This window comes from Periplaneta americana, chromosome 14 (assembly GCF_040183065.1).
Source record: "Periplaneta americana isolate PAMFEO1 chromosome 14, P.americana_PAMFEO1_priV1, whole genome shotgun sequence".
Lineage (NCBI taxonomy): Eukaryota > Metazoa > Arthropoda > Insecta > Blattodea > Blattidae > Periplaneta > Periplaneta americana.
In genome coordinates, this window is record NC_091130.1 from 1,829,630 (window position 1) to 1,847,329 (window position 17,700).

Consider the following 17,700-nt stretch of genomic DNA (forward strand, 5'->3'; position numbering starts at 1 on the left):
CTGTCTATTGTAATTGGGGCTTTGCCCTGTTATAGGCATAAGTAAATAAATAAATAAATAAATATCATACAGACGCTAGATAACTATAGTAGTTGATAAAGCGTCGTGAAATAACCAATTAAAAAAAACTCCTTCTAGAAATGAACAAACTACATTACGATATTAAAGCGAAGAACGTTAAATCTGTTCAAATAATAAAAGCATTTTTCCTTGCCTGCACTGACGAGGTGCATGGAGGGTCGAACTGTGTGCTTCATGGCGAGGAAGAGTAGCTCAGGGGATAAACTGTGTTCGGCCTGCGGAGAATTACTGCTAAATCTTTTCTTTTCGCGGCGGAATGTGACGGGAGGTGGCACACGCGGTGGTGAGTGGCACTTGCCCCGCGCGCGTGACTCAGGCAGTCACGTGACACCCGATCCGTTGATTAGCTTGATAATTATCTTGCGTTACGTCACTGCAGACTGCCACCGTGAGAAACCAGCGGATAAGGCACCGCGGTGGTCAGCCAAAAATATGCAAAAAACGTTGACTCATAGTCACTCATAATCTTACCGATGATAAAAAAATCACCGGATATAATTCCCATTAATAAAAAAGCAACGAATAGGTTTGCACTGCATATCATACACCGGTAGCTTATTTTGTAAAAAAAAAATAGAAATCAAAGGCCTTCTATTATATTCACCGTGAAATACTCGGAAATTACAATTCTATCGCATAAGCATTGAAAGCCCGAACTGGTTTCAATCTTATTAAAGGTAACCGCAAACAAATTTCCATTCATAGTTTTCTGCACAAGGACAGGTCTCTCACCTTTCGCTGCAAACTCAGCATTCTACAATCGTTCCTATTTTGTGCCTTCCTCTTAGTCTCCGCATATGATCCATATATTTTAAAATATATCTTCTTCTGCCCCGAACACTTCTCCCGTTCACCATTCCTTCCAGTGCATCCTTCAGTAGGCAGTTTCTTCTGAACCAGTGAACCAATTACCTAACCAATTCCTTTTTCTCTTCCTGATCAGTTTCAGCATCATTCTTTCTTCACCCACTCTTTCCAACACAGTTTAATTTCTTCACTTCACACGCTCCATTCTTCCACATCCACAATTAAAACTCTTTCCGTTGTTTCTCTTCACTTCGTCGTAATGTTCATGTTTCTGACCTATACAATGCCACACTCCACACAAGGCATTTCACTAGTCTCTTCCTTAGTTCTTTTTCCAGAAATCCTTGAAGGATGCTCATTTTTCTATTAAAAGCTTCCTTTGTCATTGCTATCCTCCTTTTGATTTCATGTTACTGCTTATAGTACACCCCAAATATTTAAAGCTGTCCACTTGCTCTTCTGCCTCATTTAGAATTCGCACGTTTACTTTCTTTATTTTTCTTCCTATGGTCTTCGTCTTGTATCATTTATCTTCATCCCATACTTCTCACAGCTGTCATTTTTCTCCAGTAGCATATCGCTTTGTATCGTCTCCTCTTCTGTTAACAACGCCACATCATCAGCAAAGGCTGATTTTAAATTATGATGAAATGGCGCCTCGTTTACAATGAAAACTGGTGTCCCACAAGGTTCGGTCCTAGTCCTCTATTTGTAATAACCGCGTTTCATTTCAAATTTGAATAATTTTATAAGTGCATGGTATACGATTTTAAAGGAAAACACGTGGATTTACTTTTCGAGGGGGAAGTTCAAAACCAAAACTGATTGAATTTTATTCTTAATCCCTTCAGTCCCTCTCCCACTTTTTAATATCAAATTGTACCCCTCCCCCATCTTTAGACAACTCATTTTAGAGGGGATTATGTACCCTGTCCGTCTACTAAAAAAATAATAAATAAATTCGGTCCATCCGTTTCTGAGATATATCCAGAAACGTATCATTTGATGCATAATAATAATAATAATAATAATAATAATAATAATAATAATAATAATAATAATAATAATAATAACAAGTAGTGTTGTGGGATTTAATTGATTAATCCAATCGATTAATCGATCAAAAATATTTAATTGAATAATCGAGTCGATTAAAATTAATCGGTTGTAATTGATATTATTATTTTGTTAATACAAACTCACACTAAAAATTCCGACAATATTTCTCTCTCGGAAATTGCTTACTTAAAAGCACAATAGTAGTGTTATTTTCTAACTGTAAACCAGGTATCGTAGGAAAAATGTTTGCACAAACACTTCAGAAAGAGTTGGAGATATGAGGACACTGACCTAGTCTACCTCTATTGAAAGTTCAAACACAATGCGAAATCCTTATTAAGTTTTATGGTTTTCCAAGAAAACTTCCACCTTGTGGTCAGCTCATCTTCCTAGCAAATGAAATACATACTTTTCTGGGATTCGTTCCCCTCATCTCTTATAAAATAGCCATGCCTACACTGTGTGCAAGTGAGAGCGTAAATATCTTCTTTTTCTAAAATCTGGTAATTCGATTACAATAGGGGCCAGTCTCCTGTTTCGACCGCAGTACTTTTGCATTTGCACTTTCTGTACTGAGTTTGTATATATGACGGTTGCGTATTTAGTTTGATAAAGGAAAAAAGATCAGTTTTCTGTGGTCTGTGAAAAGTGTAAACTCCATTATGTCATATGAGAATTTGAGAGGTAAACTCGGTGAAACGTTTGGATTTAAATTGAACGATCGTGGAGAAGTACTTGACAGAAAAAAAAGTTTTTTCGTGTTTAGTGATGCAGGAAACATTGTTACTAAGAGCAGCGCATGTAAATGCACTCAGATCATGGATGACGCAGTATTAACTAGGTAAGTCTTCATACTTTTTCTTATTTATGTTTGTCTCAAGCAATTGACACAAATTATAAGCTTCATAATAAATACGTTAGTAAGCAGTTAAAATAGTTGTTTTGTCCTATAAACTTCCAAGAATATGTTCAGAACAAAATCTCAAACCTTCTACTCCTTCAGTGCATTGAAAGACAAAGGATTTGTTCAGCTTCCTGGACAGCTTGAAATATGTTAAAGAGAATAGTGAATGCAGTGAGGGATAAAGGGAGGATTAGTTCTGATTCCTTTAAGGGGAGAGGATGGTATTTTTTGGTGAAAAAAATGAGTAAATTTAAAAAAAAAAAATCTTTAAAATACTCTGTGATATGTGTGGAATGCATAGCATAACATTTTGTGGATATTTGTGCCCTTATCGGATGTTGAGTCGCCATTTTTAAACTTCCTGCGTTATGGATTTTTAAATCACTCGCCCCTTTTATTGTTGTTTCCGGTAAATTCAATTTTGAAAAAAAAAAATCCTTAAAATACTCTTTGATATGTGTGGAATGCATAGCATAACATTTTGTGGGTATTTGTGCCCTTATCGGATGTTGAGACGTCATTTTTTAAACTTCCTGCGCTATGGATTTTTAAATCACACGCCCCCTTTTATCGGTTTCCAGTAACTTCATTTTTTTTGCTACATTGCCAGACAAAAATGGATATAATTTCTGAACTATTAAAGGTACATGGATGAAATTTAGAACACACATTCTTTAGACTATTAGGAAACTTTTCTCTGTAACAGAAGTTTGTTAATTGATTTCATTTTAAAAATACGCCCGTTTGTTTGCAAGAAAGAAAATCAGAAAATTGTTATTAAAATGTAATTGTTTATTTTACAAACGTAGGGACTAATATCAAAATTCTGTTACAGACAGTTTGTAGAACATGCTTTTGCAAATACATATCAAATATTTTTATTTGGTTGAGTTGCCACAGCTATAAGCTCTCTACACACAAAAAATTAATATTTTACACCAAATAGGAAAAAAGTTTTAAAAATGCCATCCTCTCCCCTTAAAAGAGGATATTAGAAGAATAGGAAGAGAAAATGTCTTCTTTTTTAAAACGGAGTAGAGTGATTACCAAGGGGTAACTACAAGAAGGATTACAGTACAATGGTCAACAACCCTTCTTTCCGCATCTTTGTAAAAGTGAACCCTGGGAAATTCCAAGGCCGAGTACACAGTAGCATACCTCTAGTGGGAAGAGGTGCGAAATCGGTCTGTGCCTACTACCTACATGGCCAGATTACATTCAAGTTTCAAACTGTGAACATTAGGATATCGAAGCGTAAAGTGTTTAAGTTGGAAGATAAAGAGAACATTAGTACTGATATTGAACATGGTCTGATCCTAACGGGCGTTAATACTGTTTGTATAGCAACGTCAGTAGTATAAACACACATACTTCGGTTTTAGTGAACCTCGGATATAGTGAACGAAATATGCTGGTCCACAGAGGTTCACTATAACCGAAGTTTGACTGTATTCTAAATACAACACGTCCAATGACACATTTCACCTCCTCACAAAATAGGAGCATCCCAGTGATGGATAGATCTGTTGTGACTTTGAACAAAATTTGCAAATGTAACAAAATAGGTCACTGCTGCAGCTTCTTTACAGATAGATCTATTCCTATTTAATTTTATTCATGATTTTTATATCGCCACACAGATTCCGTGTTGCTGATTGTGTATCGAAAGGGTAAAGTTGAAAATACACTAGTCCGACAGTAAAATATGCTTTCATATTGAACTCTGCAGCGAGAGATTTTCTCTCTATTTAAGACAATAAATAAAACATTACAAGTATCAAAGAACAAATCGGGTAAAAGCTAAGTAAATAAATAAAAACACCAAGTGTGATTCCAATCACTATGATTCAGCGAACTGAATTCCACACGCTGCAATAAAATAAAACTAATATTCAGTCCGTGGATGGATTCCGTGAAATTTATACTTGCAGCACCATCTCGTGACAGGAGTAATTACTAATTAACTTCAGTCCCGATGGCTAGACTGCAGCAAAATATTGATTAAATTCTAGTCACATGATAAACATACATCTTTGTCTATATATACACTCGATATGAACAATCTGTTCGATAACATGGTAAATATCGTCCTTAACGTGTAATATCGCTTTTGCATTTCCATATCTAATTCGGTAATCTGCCGTTCTCCGCGCTGCTGTTCTCGTGCGAGAGTGTATAACCTTGACAGTAATCTCTGACATCAACAGCTGAGCAGCTGAGTTCGCCTGAAAGAGCTAAAGCGGCGTTGTCTGTGCATTTGTTTGCTGTGGCAGCTGTGGTTAGGTTCCGGTTCTAGTTATAGAAATTAAATTGTTCTCAGCACAGATATGAGTGATAGACATTTAAGTAAAGGTGAGTACATCAGTATTTAAATGAATATAGCGAGGAAATGCTTGCAAGTTGTGGGAATGGTATGAAAATGCCGTGTGTCATGTCTATTTATATTTGTGACGTGATGCAACTGACAAGTCCGCTCACGCCCTTTCCATGTTTCGGTCATCGTTAGTATTATTCTTAATATATTTTGTTTAAATATAAATATAATTATGGGCTTCTTAATGATTCATTTGTACGCGCGGACATTACAATGCTTGTGGACAGATACGTGAAAGGCTTTTGTCTGAAATTGCCTCTCTTCGTTGGTGCATATTCACTATCTGTAGAATGTCTATAGGATGCTTCCATAAGTAATGGAATAATTTTGTACATTGTAAAGTTATTCCATTAAAATGTGTACCAATGGTTTTATCATTTCGAGGGGATGCTGTCTTTTAATTCTACCCCACGTGGTGGCTACGAAAACAGTAATTTCATTTCGTTGGAATTCCTTCCTTTAGCTTAGACTAGACTTATAAACGAGTTGATAAAATTCGCTACTAATGCACGATTTTTATGGAAATAAGCCAGTTCACTTACTCGACATCTCACGGCATTCTAGAATTCGATTAATGTCCTGGAAAGCTTCTTTGTTGGTCGATGTGGGATTTTAGTGTAATGATAGGATCATGGCCCTGAAATTTGCAGGGTTGACTGGCAAAGTGGGGCGAATCGATACTGGAATGTAATGACAGAGGGAAGCTGATGGATTCACATCCATTGAAATTGCGTAATAATATTGGAGCAGCCCCAATTGATGCCGATAACTTTTCTAGCTGTGTTCACTTCCACGAAACTTGTTTCTCGTATGCAGTTGTGTTAATAAATAACATTATTATTATTATTATTATTATTATTATTATTATTATTATTATTATTATTATTATTATTATTATTATATCGTAATGAATAAAATGTAGCAGAATGTAAAAGATGAGTATGAAGTAGCGAAAGATTCATTCATTTCATTCATTCATTCATGGTGGTGGTGGTGGTCGTGGTTGTTGTTGTTAATTTAATTTGTATATACGCCAAACTGATTTCAAGTCTTTAATTGCTTATCCATTCATCCATTAGAAATTTGACGGCTCCAGAATCAACTAGAGGAGGTTAATCTAGAGAAAAAGGCAATTTATAAACCAACTACTGTTCTCAAACCAGATCAACCGTGAAAGGAATGTGCTTACTATTGCGTCATCTTTTGGAGCGAAGTAGATAGATAATATTACCGTTATAACGTCAGTTTTAAAACCATGCTCTCTCCTGCATATGTTATTTCCTGTATGGAGGAATTAAAAGACCAGGAGATTAACAGTGATCTCATTTTGTAACTAGGGTAGTATCAATATGTGTGTATCAGTGTTATTGTTTGTGCTGTGAGAGCTAGCCAATAGAGATACGAGTACCCACGTGTGTGACCTTATGACATCAACATTCATTCACAGCATTACCCCTCTACGTTTCATTCCGCAAAGACTTTCTCGTGATTGGAGAACAGTATCCCTTATTACAAAACATATAAACTCGGGGATATAGAAGTCATCGGATTAATGGTGGGCGCTAGAGGGACCATAATAAAACAATTCGTGTCATTGTCATAAATTTGGAGTCCCAACAATAACAATTAAGGAAATTTCTATGATAGCTTTGAAGGGTTCTCCACAGATTCTACGGCGACACTTCTACTTCAATTCAAATTAAAGTTGAATTTTCTCATTCTATTTTATTTTTACCTGTATTTTTTTATTTTACAGCAAATTTTCAGTATTGTAAAACATCTACTGTAAATTTCAGTTTATTGTAAACAAATTTTTTGTAAGACATTTTTAATGTTTTTGTTTAACATTCGTTGTCCTTGGCAACCTCACCAAGTCGAGGAAGATTAGATATTATATGTGCCAGCGCTTTGAACACAAGAAGAGGATTACTGGATGCAGCAGAATCATTAGTATAGTAATAATATAAAACATAAAATATAGTTTTGTGTAAAAATAGTGCTTGATGTGCCATTTTTGATGTCATTTCTGGCTTCAGCACATAAGAATACATGAAGGAAAGCCAAAAGTTTTTTTTTTCATTGGAAGCCTGTGTAATTGATTACATTAACATATAAGACTTAGACATATATATATATATATATATATATATATATATATATATATATATTGCCTTCAGTTATGTAAGCCAACTATGAATTCTTTCACTGACTAGTATGCACCTGACATCAGCAAATTACTGATTTTATTGTTGTTATTTTGTGTCTGTTTAATTCCTCCTCGGAGTAGCAGAATTTACCTCGTGCCACAGATGGTTTGGGATTGTAAAATTTCAGGTTGTTTACTGTGAAAATCTCGTTTTATTCTTGCACCCCGCATTGTGTGCATGAATTCCTCGATTACAGATATTAATATTATTTACTTTAATATATTTGATCGCTTCCTTATATATGCAGGGTGCAACACCTATGCCTATCTTTAACGATGTAAATGCATGTCTGCATGAACCCGCATGCTTTAAATTAAGAATATATCTAACAGCTCTCTTCTGTGGATAAAAAAAAAACCTAGATTGGTATATATACTTGCGATATGACCCCAAAAAATTATCCCATAGGAAAGACCTGGATAATTCGGACCATAATATAGTGTTTTTAAACCATATGTGGCCAGGAATTTAGCTTTTTAATTACATAAAGATTAGTATTGATTTTTATTACAAATATGGCCAATGCTGATATCCCAAATCAAATGTTTATCTATAAGCGAAGAAATTACAATGGAACATCATATTTCTTAGTGAATTGAGTCAGGGTCATAGACTTTTTTTTTTAACTAATTTTCAACGATATTGGCACTTAAACAGTCTGATGTGTTACGTCTAGCAGTGTTCTGAAAAAAAAAAGTCATAAGATACATTTTTAACCACTGCAAGCAAGTACATCATCAGACTTGTTTTCTTTTTCCTAAAACGATATGGACATACGAAATGAAAAGAAACGACTAGAATCATTTGAAATGTGGAAATGGAGAAGAATGGAACGTGTGAAATGGACAGACAGAATAAGAAACGAAGCTGTGTTGGGAAGAGTGGGTGAAGAAAGAATGATGCTGAAACTGATCAGAAAGAGGAAAATAAATAGGTTGGGTCACTGGCTGAGAAGAAACTTGACTACTGAAGGATGCACTGGAAGGAATGGTGAACGGGAGAAGAGTTCGGGGCAGAAGAAGATATGAAATGATAGACGACATTAAGATATGAGGGGTTCACAGCCAGAGTGGACCAAGTCCATGTGGAATAGTTCTCAGATATTGAGTCTTAAAGTTCCTGGCCCACGCTTAGCAACCTTCACCTTCCATAGGAAATGCTGCCCTCTGTGGAGTAACTTTGTTTGTTATGGCAACGAATAAATCTAAGTTTTCTTCTTCCGAGATTGTATTAATCCACAAACTGACCACAAGTGGACTTGGTTGTGAGCCTCTCATAATAATAATAATAATAATAATAATAATAATAATAATATATGGATCATATGAGGAAATAAAGAGGAAGGCAGAAAATAGGAAAGATTGGAGAATGCTGGGTTTGCAGTGAAAGACCTGCCCCTGGGCAGAACACTAAGTGAAATGAAGTAAATAAATAAATATATATACATATTATGTATGTATATATATATATATATATATATATATATATATATATATATATATATATATTTGAAGAGTTCACTGCAAGAATGATGGATGTCACTTTGTTGTCGAAAATGAACCAAGACTGTCAATGCATAGCTTAAGACATATAGAATGTACATAGAGAGTTATATGGCATTAACACTGATAGTCATTGTCCAGTAATGATCGGAAAATCACAGTTAAGCTTTGACCGCCAAGCATTTCAGACTTTCAATTGCTTCTCCTGCAAAATGTATTCCAAATGACATCCATCATTCTTGCAGTGGACTATTCATATATATATATATATATATATATATATACATACATACATACATACATACATACATACATACATACATAGAGGAGACAAAGAGAAAGGCAGAAAATAGGAAAGACTGGAGAATGCTGGGTTTACAGTGAAAGATCTGCCCTTGGGCAGAATACTATGAATGAATACATACACACATACAGAATAATCTCTTTGAACAATCCTGAAATGGTTATGATATTCTCGTGTCAGAAGGAGTCTTATTTCTGCATTCTTGTAGTGGCCCGAATTTCGCGGAGGACGACATACTTTATTAGCATGGCTTTTCCGGGAGGCAAGTAAAGCTCAGGGTTCCTTGTCATTGACGTAAAACAACTGTGGCGAACTTTTTCGTGCTCGCTCGGTGTGCAGTACTCGACTGCACGTGGTTCGCACCGGCGCTGTGGCTCAGAATTCCAGGTCGACGAACGAACGGGCCGATTCTGTCGCGTGACGTAATGCGATGTCGTCAGGACGGTTACCTCAGACAGTGACTCGCTGTTTGCTAATGCTGCGCGCACACCCACGCGGGGGTCACTTGTGTTGCGTGTTGTGTATGCCACTTGACTCATTTTTAGATTTTCGTAACTCTTCATTCCGCATTGTAAGCTTTCACTTCTCCGTGTCTCTGTTCGATCCCTGAACTTCATCACCATGGACGCTGATTTGAAAGGGGGGAGAAAGGCATTTTCTGCCCCCCCCCCCACATTTACACAGCCAGAGCGCTCCCCGCCCCAATAAAATTAATAGAATACAAATAATTGAGGAGCGTTTTTGCAAAAGTCGATAGATGCAGAAATCAAGTTTTTACAGAAATTACACAAAGTGACAGGATCTATAGAGGTTTGAAAAAAAAACCTTGAAGGTTTGGTAGTCTCTACATACGGTATGAATCAAGTTTTGGTAAATCTGATTTCATAGATCGATTCCGGAGGTAGAAAACATACGATATCCATATGTAACTCACTTTCGAAAATTTCTGCATCAATCGACTTTTGCAAAATCGCTCCTCAATTGTAAGAGAGACTCCTCATGTTAAAACACAATTAATTAATTTGTTTGGAAGATGAACTAGGACAAAGCCAAAAATAGTTATTTAAAATCCATAGAGATGTCAGCTGTTGCAGTGACGCAACTCCCTTTCTCTCCTCTTGCATTTGTGATCCCACACATGATGCAGCGGTGACTCCACATAGAGTCTACGAGCCACCTTTTTCATTTCAGTTCAAATGAATGAAATATTGCGATCGAATAGTGGACCAGGAATGACACGGAACTGACAGTTCGATTAACACTATCTCTGTACAATAGATTAACTTATTAATGTTCAACATGTTTCGTAAACAATTAAAATTGTTACGAAATTTAAAAGCAACCGTTATCAACATTGTTTCAGTGATCGTTTCTTGTAATGATCGTCGTCGCGGATGTGTGATACAGTATTTGCGATTAACTATTTGATAATGTATACATTTTCCATTAAAAAAAAAAAACAAAATAAAACCGCAATAAAAGGGGACAGAATGATAATTTGGATTGTAGTAGTGAGAACGAAACTAGTAGCTCATATTCATCATCGTTGCAAGTTTCAACGGATAGTGAACAAAGCAGTGAAAGGGAAAAGGTAGTGCATAAGAGCCATGGTTTTCAACATCTTGGGTTAAGCAATTTCCATTGGTGGTGGTTTGTTGATTAGTCTGTTGTCCGAAGACAGGTTTGAACCTTGTAAGTGACGCCAATAAAACACATCATGAGGTAACTAAGCCAGGAGATAATAAGGTAGGGTGACCAGTTCCTTTCCCCCTCCATTGCATACATCGCTGATTAGCTACATACAACACAAATAATTGTTTCTCCTCTGGCACATATCGTCAAGAGAAATGTACTGCCTGATAATAGATATAGCTACATATCAGCCAGAATCTCAATTAGAAGTTTTTAAAGAATAGCAATTAAAGTTTTCGGGAATTTCTGTGCAGAGTCCTGCCTCTCCCCCCCAATATTTAATAGAAGTTGCGCGTATGGTCACGTTTGCATTACTGTAATTTCAATTTCTTTCACTATTTATCTCTCATATTTTTATTATTCTTTTGTTAAGTTTATTTATACACGCTTTAACATCTGTGCTCATATCGTGTGTTAGGATCTGTGAGTATATACCTTATTTTATTTCAAGGAGTGCAGTTCTGTGGCTCCTTTGAACACCCACTTACAGATTTATGACTTCCTACACAAACAACTCTGACAATTCCATCCTGTCCCCTCGTCCCAACATTGCACAGTTGCCACAATCCTGGTGACCTTCGAAATTATGCAGTGAAACTGACGGGATTCTTGAAATTCGGAAAGGATGCGACAACTCTGCCTCCACGTGGATTTGACGGGCACCTGTCAATTCTTCTGAACGAGGGTTGTGATTGGTTACTAACAAAAGAAGACAAGATTTCCGTCACAGTAAGGAAGACATTTATTTATGACAATCAATTAGTAGGGGGCAGTAGAAGGTCTGTCGGCAAAGTCCTTTCTATGAAACTGCACTCCATGAAAAAAAAAAAAATAAAATAAATAAAGTTTACCAGTAGGCTACTGTGGTTTCCATTGTAGAATTCCTGTTTCTGTTGTGTGTTGTAGACTGCTTATGTTCGTGTAACTGATTTCAAATGTTTATTCATGTTTATGATGTTAGGGCAATGATGAATCATGCATGGTATGTAAATTTCCAATCCGACATTTGCCTTTGTGACTGAGGGAAACCATGAAAAACCCCAGTCAGATTGGCTGGCCACTGGATTTGAACCCGAGTCACAAACGCTACCGTCTGCGCCAACTCGCTCGGTGAAGTTTCTGATGTCTTCCCTGTTTCTACTGGTTCCATCTCTACGCAGGGACTTCAACTACACTTGCCTATTGTCACCATTTTATCAGCAATAATGTATAATTCTGTTTGTGCAAAAAAGCATTGCCACATATTTTTCTTGTATTTGTATTCTTCTATATGACGTGCATTTCATCTTTTATTTCTCTTTATTTTACCTTATTATTTAAAGCCACCGTTGTAGCTCCATTGGCTGCGGCGCTTGCCTGCCGATCCGGAATTGCGCTTGGGCGTGGGTTCGATCCCCGTTTGGGCTGATTATCTGTTTGGGTTTTTTCCGAGGTTTTCCCCAACCGTAAGGCGAATGTCAGGTAATGTATGGCGAATCCTCGGCCTCATCTCGCCAAATACCACTTCGCTATTACAAATTCCATCAACGCTAAATAACCGAGTAGTTGATACAGAGTCGTTAAATAGCCAACTGAAAAAATTATTTAATGTTTAATTCTTATATCTCCATTTCTCTTCTTACATAAACCCGAGTCACACGGGGATACTTTACAGGAGTCAAGTGCTTGAAGCCTCTAAACTTGATGCTATGTTTGTGATCACACGGAGATATTAAACTTGAAACCATGCTTGAAAAAAAGCGCGCGCTGAATGTTGTATTCGTAGTGGTGTTTGAATTCTTGTATTCTGTTATAGTTAATAAAAATCAATAGTGAACTGGCATTTTTAGTTTGGTGAAACTGAAGACGCCACCAGCACATATTCAAGCATGTGTGCAACTAATTGGCGCCTTGTTATTGTAGGAATTACAAAATGTTCTTGAAAACAAGGAAAAGAGAACATGGGTTAAGAAATGGATTCGCAGAAGAATTATGCACGGTGCATCTAATACCTTGTTGAAAGAATTAGCTGAAGAAGGTCCTGTATTCTGCAGAATGAGTCCTGTTTTAAGGGTTTTTAACTTTTTTCTACGTCTATGTTTTCGAAACCTTGTTCCATGAGTTCACTGACTAGTTTCTGGAATAATAATTCCCGCTTGTTTTTATTGAGGTATTCTTTGTCACGTATATTCCATACAAGTTCATACTTCTCATACACTTCCAAAAACTTCATGATATCGTTGGAATTCCACTTAGGGGCGCTCATTATTAATTTACTTCGACAACAGGCCTAAAACTACAAACTTTCTACTTGCCAAGTTGCTACAAGTTCGCATTCACACGCTGGAAGTGGTGGAGGCAAGTTAGTCACGTGACGGGAAAGTGGACACAAAAGTTGACGGGTCGTCAACTCAAATTCTGCTTGACCGCCAAGTCACAACTTGACTGTCTCGACCATATCACACGGGGAAAGTTGAAGGAAAGTCGACTTGCTCCAAGCACTTGACTCCTGTAGACTATTCCCGTGTGAATTAGCCTATAGATACAAATTCTTGCCTTCTCTTGGTTTTGTTGTAATTAGCGTGTGTAGTAGTAAGGTTCTTTATTTAAACTACTTGTTGAAATAGATAACGATAAGGTTGGCTGCGAAAACAGCAGCTACGACTTCCGCCTTGTTTGTTGGCGTGGGTGGGTTGAGTCATGTCCTTGTGGCGGCGTCTTTATGAGGCAAAACAAATAATAATGGAGTGCAGAGCTGCCTTGTCCTCATTGAATTATTGTTTTCATTAGTTTCAGAATCTCTTGATCCGCCAGTCGGGTCCGTCTGTCCACAGGTTTCTCATTACCACGGACAAAAAGAAGTTCACAGGGCAGCGGCCTTGGTAGACATTCACAATGAAAATTAAACATAACGTAAAGTTAACTTAAGAATGTAAACGTTACGGTAAAATCAAGAAGTCATACCATCATTCACGATGGGAACATAAACATAACAGCAAACGTACTTGGTAACCATGGAAACATAACGAGCCATTTCCACATAGTCTGTCGTATACTTCAGCGTTCCACGATTGTGTTCTGTTTGCAAATCACGTAAGCATAAGCATGAAAGTTTAGAGTTTGAAAATTTTCGTGTTGGAGTTTGCAAACTTTCATGTTAACATTAACGGCATTGTGAATTGTGAATGATCCCATTTGGTAGCCTGGCCGCAAACTTCTGTGTTTATGTTACGGTTATGTTTAATTTTCATTGTGAATGGGCCTTAATCGTTATATTGCTCGTGAATTTTGTTGCGTCTTATAAAAGTGAATCCAGAAGCTTCATGGGTCTCGCAAACTTACAGTAGCTACTAGTAGGCCTTCAACTACCCACAATGCAGTTCGCGGTGTTGCAGCGAATTACTATGCAAGCAGAACTTTCAGCATTCCGCTCTGACATGAACCGGAAGTGTTGGCTGGATTTTTTCTCTGAACAGCTGAAAGAACTTTTCTGAAGTTATTTTAAATTTAATCTCGATGCAATAAATCGGACAGTACTGTAGTTCGGAGAAGTGTCACACTCCAGTTATCTGATACGTTGAACATGGTACGGTTTCTATTGAAGTGTAAATTATTTCTGTCCAGTTCAGTAAACAAGTCCAGTTGCTGTTATTGTTGTGACCGGTATGGCATAGTTGCGCCCCGCGATCAATTGGGAGGCCTAGGCATGGCATAATTGCGCCCCGAAGAAATCAGGTAGCAGAATGGACATGGCATAGTTGCGCCCCGAAGAAATCAGGTAGCAGAATGGACTTGGCATAGTTGCGTCCCGAAGAAATCAGGTAGCAGAATGGACATGGCATAGTTGCGCCCCGAAGAAATCAGGTAGCAGAATGGACATGGCATAGTTGCGCCCCGAAGAAATCAGGTAGCAGAATGGACATGGCATAGTTGCGCCCCAAAGAAATCAGGTAGCAGAATGGACATGGCATAGTTGCGCCCCGAAGAAATCAGCTAGCAGAATGGACATGGCATAGTTGCGCCCCGAAGAAATCAGGTAGCAGAATGGACATGGCATAGTTGCGCCCCAAAGAAATCAGGTAGCAGAATGGACATGGCATAGTTGCTCCCCGAAGAAATCAGGTAGCAGAATGGACATGGCATAGTTGCGCCCCGATGGGCATAGTGCACACGAAAGTGATTGTCATAATATAAACAAATTACTTACAAATATTACAGTGATAGCTGCATTGAAATCAGGTAGGCCTAGCATATGATCAATTTTACTACTTAAAATAACACTCTTTTTTATCGATCACACACAATAAATGAACTGCATTTTTTGTTTGTACATCGATATCTTAACCCTACGGTACAGGGTTTCGAAAATCGAAACTTAGAACCATTGTGAAGTATTAACTCTTCACTCTTTTCACTAGACTTAACATTCATTTTAAATTAACCTCACTATACGCCACAGACGGTGTGAAAATCACTAATAAAATGTCAAAGACTGCTAAGTCCCCATATTCCAACGGCTCACTCATTTGAATATGTCAGTTAATAAAGTACTGCCAACTTCATGGTGTTCATTTTAACGGTAGGCTATCGATAATCACTGCATAAACAGTAGAAAAACAGTTAATAAAATATTGCCAACTTCATGGTGTTCATTTTTACGATATCGATAATGAATATTAAATCGCATAAGAAATCAATAAGGTTGGTTGATTACGAGGCTCGAGTTTCCGTAGTATCTTTTTCTCTACCTATTTCATCGGGGCGCAACTATGCCATGCCCCTTTTCTCTACCTGATGGGAACGGGGCGCAACTATGCCCACAAAACAGGGACCCTTTTTTATCTGCTGCATCTTACCTGACCGTGGGGCGCAACTATGGCCTGCCCGTTGTGACCACGTAGGACGATTTTTTTTCAGAGTACAAATATTGTTTTTTTTTTTCTGAACATAAAAGGAGTATTTCTTTTGATAAAATGAAAATGTTTATTGTTATTGGTTATAATGAGGCTAGAACCATAATTGTATACTTTCTATGTGTAATCTGTCTATTGGGACAGTTTTGTTTGTAACTGTATTGCGACACGGCCTGTGCTGTAGGTTTTTATTGTCTTACTGCGTAGGCCTACTCATGATAGAAATCTCCGTTCAGAATTTGGTTCTCAATGCCAATTATTACTATTATTATTATTATTATTATTATTATTATTATTATTATTATTATTATTTATTATCTTTTATTTTATGGTTCTCCTGGAATTAATTATGTTTTGTTTAGTCTTTTCCAATTATTTCTAATTGTGCTATTTCTTATTCTTTTTCTTCTCCATTGTTTTCTTCCCCCCCCCCCCATTATAACAACAATTTTATGGTAAGCTTTGTCTTCTAGGCAGCCTTCACTTGGAGGAAGCTGAATAAAATTTATTAGAAATAAATATTATTATATTTCCGTTGCGATCGTAAAGATTTTCTATAAAAACTTTCAGCGTGAGACTTAAAGCTGAACTATTGTTACAGTTAAAATATCCCATTTTCTTTCAGTACGATGATGTCACTGTAATGTGTAAGTGGGAGGAAAAACTTTTAAAAGGCACGCGAAGAAACGCTCTTGCAAGAGAAATTGGGGCTGATGAAAAGTGTGTGAGAGCTCCAAGCCTGTTGGCCACTTGTCCCATTCCGATAGTCGCCATTCCATTGAAGAACATTATATGTCATTTTAGAAGCAAAACACATCGTTTCATCCCTTACTGCCTACTGAAGAATGCACTGGAAGGAATGGTGAACGAGAGAAAAGTTCGGGACAGAAGAAATCAGTGAGTGATAGACAACATTAAGATATATGAACCGTATGGGGAGGCGAAGAGGAAGGCGAAAAAGGAAATATTGTGGTTTGAGTTTGCAGTGAAGGACCTGAGCTGTGTCTAGTAGTAGGCTACATGATGATTTGTACGGTTTAAGTACAAAGCTGTCAAAAAGCTGTCACCAACATAATATCTCATCTTCCACGACCTCTACTACAAAGTTCAGAAAAGTGGTTTAACAACCATTTCTACTTTCATTGCTGTAGATACACCACAAGTAAACTGCGTACCCCAAATCTTCCCAAATTGCGAGAGAGGGCAGATTGTAACTACACGTAACGTACGTACAGTCCCCCCCCCCCCAAAGAATGAGACGACTCTTGGTCGTCGAAAGTAAAGTTCTACAGCGTTGAATAATTTTGAGGGAAAAATTGTTCCGGGGCCGGGTATCGAACCCGGGACTTTTGTTTAAACGTACCAACGCTCTACCAACTGAGCTACCCGGGAACTCTACCCGACACCGATCCAACTTTTTCCCTCTACATCCACAGACCTCAAAGTGGGCTGACAACCGTCAAGCAACCAACTTCGAGTGCACACTAACTCTGTGTGACTTAAATTGTGGTTTTCTGTTAACGAACAGTGACGTGTATTATGCAAATCAAGCTTTCAGGTATAACTCCCTGTAAAGTTGATTTGAATAATTTTGAGGGAAAAATTGTTCCGGGGCCGGGTATCGAACCCGGGACCTTTGTTTAAACGTACCAACGCTCTACCAACTGAGCTACCCGGGAACTCTACCCGACACCGATCCAGCGTTGTTCACGCGATATCGACGTAGCCAGGAAAACATGTTAGGTCTTCAATTATTCTAAGTATGCATAGTTGTTCATTGTAATGATTTCGGAGATGATTGCTGAATATAATGTTGTTGTTTTATTTAATTCCTATAGAGCTTCTTGTATGTTTTAAATTTAATTTTAACGTCATTTG

General features: G+C 37.4%; 1 protein-coding gene across 1 annotated transcript in view; it reads left to right on the forward strand.

Moving 5' to 3' along the window:
- Window positions 1-5,045: 5,045 nt before the first annotated feature.
- LOC138713064 (pyrimidodiazepine synthase-like) overlaps window positions 5,046-17,700 on the forward strand; it is a 47,166-nt gene continuing 34,511 nt past the window's right edge. The window contains exon 1 of the mRNA XM_069844802.1: window positions 5,046-5,203. Within this exon, the coding sequence (XP_069700903.1) occupies window positions 5,179-5,203 (25 nt within the window). The 5' untranslated portion in view covers window positions 5,046-5,178. The remainder of the gene's footprint in view (window positions 5,204-17,700) is intronic.